The sequence below is a fragment of the Natrix helvetica genome, assembly GCF_964273705.1.
Source record: "Natrix helvetica genome assembly, chromosome: 2".
NCBI lineage: Eukaryota > Metazoa > Chordata > Lepidosauria > Squamata > Natricidae > Natrix > Natrix helvetica.
The window spans coordinates 298575359-298580918 of NC_138552.1; the positions used below are offsets into that span (position 1 = coordinate 298575359).

Consider the following 5560-nt stretch of genomic DNA (forward strand, 5'->3'; position numbering starts at 1 on the left):
CACTGGCCGGAAGGAAAAGCGGTTGCTGCGGTTGTTGACTCGGCTGAAGGGGCCTTGATGGGTGATGGGAAGAGCCTTTCCGCTCTTCTCTCCCTGCTTTGCCTCCCCCCCCCGCCCCCCATCGGCCAGAGGTTGAAGAAGCTGCTTGGGAGGCTCTTTAAGGCAGAAGCTCCTTTATTGGACCATGGAAGCAAAACCAGCTGCGGGACACAGTCGAGGACCCCCCCCCCTCCGCCCTTTGCTCCTGCGCCTGGGGGGTCCCGGGAGCGCTCTAGGCCTGCTGAGGGTCGAGGATCTTCCCGATGAAGAGGAGGGTGCCGGTGTCGTTGTCGTAGAGGACAAAAAGGAAGGGCCTCTCCAGGGTGTAGACGATGGGGAAGTTCAGCCGAGCGGCCTCCGTCTCCGAGGTAAACACAGCACTGGCCCCATCTTCCCCCAGCTCCAGGGCCACCTTGTGGTGCGCGTGGGAGAGCCGGAGGGCCTTGGCGGAGATCTTGCCCAGGTTCGGCGTGGAGAAGAGAGCCTGGAGCCCTGTGGGCCAGGAAGGGGCGTTACCACCCGGTTGCTGCCTCCCCCCCCCCCCGGCCCCTCCCAAGGCCCAGAGGCAGACTGACGTTCCCTGCCACGGCCAGGAGGGAGCCTCTGTTCAGTCTCCCCCCCACACACACACACACCTCCGGGACGAATGGCTCTCAACCATTGCTGTGGCTCCTGTGGTGAAGAGCAGCCATTCGCAGACCCCCACGGAGGAAACCCCCCCAGCCAAAGGACCCCCACGGACACATACGCATTTCCTTAAGTGCCTCCCCCAGCCTCGTCTCGGTCACCAGCCTCAGCCGCGGCACACTCAGCGCGGCCTGGACGGTCTTGAGCTGCTTGTCGATGTCATGGACAAACTCGGCAGTCAGGCTCTCCTCGATGAGGGTGAAGTTCTGGGTGAGGGTCTCGGGCAGGAAGAACATGATGCTGAGCCCTCCGGCCAGGGGCAGCTGAGCGATCTACAACCGGAAGGGGGAGTGGGCGGGGGAGGAGCCGGCTTGGTACCCCCAGGAGGGGAAGGAGAGGGTTCCGGCCCCTCTCGGTTGGGAGGGGCTCCCCACTGAGGGAGGGGCTGCACTGCAGGGGGTGCCTAAGCTCCAGATGTCACCGGAGCAGGTGGCTGCCCCAAATGCAGCTGTTTCCTGGGCTGAGGAGGAGGAGCGGCTTCTTCCCCCCCTGTCCCAGGGTTGCAAAGTGGCCAATGAAGCCCCCAGGCAGCCGTGTTTCCCAGGTCGCGTCCCATCCCCCCCCCCCACTCCTCCTGGCCGCTGACCTTGCAGCTGAGCTCAGAGTCAAAGCCGTATTTCAGGATGGCTCTGGGGGCCGACATCATGGGCACCCGAGCGCTGCGCCCTTCGTCCAGGTGGAAATCCTGAAGCTTAGTCAGCTTGGGGTCAAACCTGGTGGCCCACTGCCCTGTGGCCGGAGGGGAAGGAAAGGCCGAGTGGAGGATGACGCCTCCTTCCCCTTCCCCTCCGGCCTTCCCCAGGCGGGCAGACGTACCTTTGAAAGAGGCGGCCCCCAGCAGGAGGACGCTGAGCCCAACGGGGATCTCCCCCAGGAATCGGACCACTTTCCCCCCCGTCCGCTGCTGCACCCACTGATTGATCTCCTGCAGATCCGCTCGGGCGTTTCCGCTGAGCACCCGGGGCCGGAAGCCGTAGGATTTCTCCAGCTCGTTCACAAAGGCCATTCTCATTCTCAGCTCTGAGCGGGGAGAGAGCGCCCGGTTGAGCCCTCAGGGGCCCCGGGCGTAGGGCGGGCTCTTCTGCCAGGGGCTGAGATGTGGCACCCCTGCTCCCCCACCCCCGAAGGCCCAGGAGCTTTACTTCTCTCCATGACCAGGCGGGAGACGCTCTTCAGACCCTTGCTGGGGGCACCGATGCTGCCCAGGAGCCCCTTGTAGGTGCTGTGCAGGTTGGCCTTGTCCAGCGTGTCGTAGAAAAGGGCCCGCGAGATCACGTCCTCCGTCCGCTCGCCCGCACCTGCCGGCCACAGAGAGAGAGGGGGGGGCAGCCTGTTAGGGTCCCCTCAGGGGACGATCTTGGCCCCAGGCAGCACCGGAGGGCAGCTCACCCAGCGAGAGGGCCGAGAGGGCTGTGGCTAGGCTGAAGGGGGAGAGCAGGACGTTGGCCGAGGGGCTCTGGCCGGACTGCTGGCGAAAGAGGGCGTAGCCAAAGTTCGAGACAGCGGCAGCCAGTTTGTTGACGGGGCTCCTGTAGAAGGGCTCTTCCTCTTCCTCCTCCTGCCCAGCTTCCCGGGGGGGCTCTGGCTCCTTTAAGAGAGAGGCGGGGCGCTCGCTTAGGGTGGCCCCATCACAGCAGCCCCGGGGGCCTTTCTTTCTGCTGGGCAACCTGTGAAGTGGCCCACCCCTGGGTGCCTGGCAAGGGGGAATCCCTCAAGGCCACCCAGCCATCCTGAAGCGAAAGCCGCTCCCTGCAGTTTGGGAGGCCCCCAACTCACCTGGGGGCTGCTTGCAGGGCTCACGTCTTGGCTTTGGCAAGAGACGGCCAGGGCGGCCAGCCCCAGGAGGACCACCAGGGCTTTCATGGCGGGACCTGTGGGGGGCAGGAGGAGGAAGAGGGACGGACAGACAGACAGACAGACAGTTCCTGCAAGGCGAGAGGAGCGGCCAGGAAGTTCTCGATGGCCCTGACTGAGGCCTGCCCCTGTCTGGCAAGGGTGTTCGCCCTCCAGGCCACACTTGTCCCAAGGGGGCCTTTCCGAAAAGCAGCTGGACTTTCTTGGGTTCTATTCTCCTTGAAAACATTTCGCTTCTCATCCAAGAAGCTTCTTCAGTTCTCCCTCCGTCTTCTGGCATGAGAAGCGAAACGCTTTCCAAGAAGAAAAACCCAGAAAGTCCAGTTGCCCTTTGGAAGGACCCCCTTTGGGCCAGGCTCTGCCCCTTTCCCCAGATTCCCCTGACCCCACGGCCCGTGCCTGCCTGGCACTTCCACGCTTCCCCTTAGGGAGCAAGCCTGGCGTTTAAGCTGCTCCCGCCTCCCGGCCTGGCAGAGTTTCGCACACTGGCCTCTCGGCGGTTCTTGCAAGCAGCCCAAAGCTTGGCTCTTCCTCCTGGATGAGAGGTGGGGGTGAACCCCAAGCTTTCCCCTTCCTCGTGGGAAGCCAGCCCAGAATAGACGTGGTGGGAGTATCCTGCCCACAGTAACGGTCAACCGCGTGTTTTTCTGCTTTGGAAAGTGCCCCCTTCGCCCTCAGCGCCTGTGGGCCCAAGAGAGACCGACGTTGGGTCCCTGGGAGCCCCAGGGAGCAGAGAGAGGGAGGAGGCTGCTGCTTTTCTTTCATGGGGGCCTCCAGGGCTCCTGCTCTTATTTATCCCTTTGATTTTAATGCTGTTAAGTTGTAAATAAATCTTTAAACTTAGTGGAACCGCATTCAGTTTTGTTTCAGTGACTGAGCAGGTCTTGTGCTTTACGTTTGTTCCTTGCCTCTGTGCTCTTCCTGTCGGCTGCTTAAGCCTCTTTCTCTCCCTCTAAGCAGCAGCAAGTAACAAAATAAACCAACGGGAGGATTTCAGAATTCAGTTTTTCCTTCGTCTTGCCAGCCTTTCTTGAGGCAGGAGTGCCCCACCTCTGCCTCCCTTCAGCCCTGACCACGGCCGATGCCCCTGGAGCTTCATTCCACCCGGTTGCCCTTAAAGGCCTCAGCCTTGACCCTAGGGGCCCCCTCAGAACCCCCTACCTAGTTGTGTGCTTTCTCCAGACTGGAATCTACTATATGCGCAGGGCGCAGGGCTCTCCACTCCAAGCAGCCGGGTGTGGGAAAAGCAGTTTGCAAAGGGCTTTTCTGACAGGAACATTTACGGGGGTTAAATTGGGTGGGTGAATTCTACGTTTGCTGGATTGGAGCTCTGCGTAGGAATTGCCTGGGAAGTCCTGACCTTGAGACCTGGACCTCTTGTCCAGTGGCTGTAGGCAAGTGGGCCTAATCTGTCTCTGGCTTCTGGGCTGCCTCCTAGGTCAGGCATTGTGTGTGTGTGTGGGGGGGACACACACAGGCCCCGTTTTCCGTCTGTCGGGGGCTTTTCTGGACCAGGGAGCAGGTTGCCCGATTTCTGGCTGCCAGGGATGAACTGGCACCAGGCCTCCCGGTGTCCAAAGGGTAAACCGTAGCCAAAGCGCTCCAGGCTGGCGCCACCAGAGCTATGTGGAAATAGCAGAAGCCTGCAATTACGGGAGTCGGTCCTGGGGCAGCCGATCTGCACAAGCTTCCAATTAACTCTGGTTCCTTCGTCTCCCAACAACAGGAGAAGGAGCTGCCTCGAAATGCTGGGGGAGGGGAGGGGGGGGAGACGAGGCCCAAAATAGGCCCTTGTGGCAGATCGGGTTGCTCCGTGGAGGCTTGGTTTGGCCCCCGTTGCCATCACCAGGCCAGAGTTTCCAGATTTTTCCTCTGGAGTCCCACTGGGTTTGTTGAGTGAGCCTCAACATCTGGGCTCAATTAGCCCAGATGTCGGCAGGCAGCCCAAGGAAAGCCAGCCAGACTCGGCTGTTCCTCCACACTGCCTCTCCAGAAGAAAGCCTCGGCTGCGGGTTGAAAATGTTGGGGTCCCAAAACATATTTGAAGGGAAGAAGTGGGGGGGGGGTCACCCTATTCTCCAAAGCACCTGAGGGCAGAACAAGAAGAAACGGGTAGGAACCCATCGAGGAGAAATTTCCCAACAGTGAGGTCAGTTAACCAGTGGAACGGCTTCCCTCCAGCAGCTGTGAATGCCCCAACACCAGAGGTTTCCAAGAAGCGATTGGACAGCCATCTGTCCGAAATGGTATAGGGCCTCCTGCTTGAGCAGGGGGTTGGACTAGAAGACCTCCAAGGCCCCTTCTACTGTTAAAAAGACCTGGGGAACCTGAAGTTCTCAGCCGGGGCCAAGGAGGGCAGGGAGGTTGGAAAGGCGGTCTCTTCCCCAAGGTGGACTGTTCAGCTGCAGGGCGGAGGCACCTGCCCCTTGCCCAGTATGCCAGCTGGGCACAAGAGGGTTTGCCCAGGCACATGGCAGAGATGGGCTGGCTCCCCACCCGCCTGGCTCTGAGGGCCTGAGACGGACGGCTTCTTGCCCACACTCCCAGCGTTCCTTAGTGCCAGCTCTCCCTCCCTCTCCTACGCACACGCCTGCACACGCCTGGACTCTGGCCTGAGGGAGGCAGAGCCGTTCCTTACCTTCACCAGCAGCTTCCTCTCCAGCCGGCCCACAGGGCGGTGTGCGCAGGGCAGGGGGAGCCTGGCGCTTATAACAGGCACAGGGACGGCAAGAGGCTTCAGGTTACAGCTTTGTGGGGTCCCTCTTAAAGCAGCCGCCTCCTCTTTCCAGGCCGGCCCTCCGTCAGCCAAGCAAGGGGTGTGTGTGTGTTGGGGAGCCAGAAGACGCAGCCCTCTTATGCGCTCCAAATGGTTTCCGTTGGAAAACGGCCGGTTTAAAAAAGTTGGAACTGGGCCTTGGGGCATTTCAGTCAGGGTTTGCAAAAAACGGTAAACCTGGTTAAGTGAGAAATCGGCTTCTGA

At 61.0% G+C, this 5560-nt stretch overlaps 1 protein-coding gene across 2 annotated transcripts; it reads right to left on the reverse strand.

Annotated features, from left to right (window-relative positions):
* Positions 1 to 156: 156 nt before the first annotated feature.
* Positions 157 to 5560, reverse strand: SERPINF1 (serpin family F member 1). 2 transcript variants are annotated; one of them, XM_081940742.1, is made up of 8 exons: positions 5219 to 5560; positions 2503 to 2597; positions 2116 to 2314; positions 1869 to 2024; positions 1543 to 1746; positions 1313 to 1455; positions 788 to 998; positions 157 to 531 (listed from the first exon to the last, which is right to left on the reverse strand). In XM_081940742.1, exons 2-8 carry the CDS (start codon positions 2587 to 2589, stop codon positions 272 to 274), a joined length of 1260 nt encoding a protein of 419 aa, XP_081796868.1. In that variant the 5' UTR covers positions 2590 to 2597; positions 5219 to 5560; the 3' UTR covers positions 157 to 271. The 2 variants fall into 2 exon arrangements, with proteins under 2 accessions (XP_081796868.1, XP_081796869.1); XM_081940743.1 differs by lacking the exon at positions 5219 to 5560 and having other exon boundaries at positions 2503 to 3650.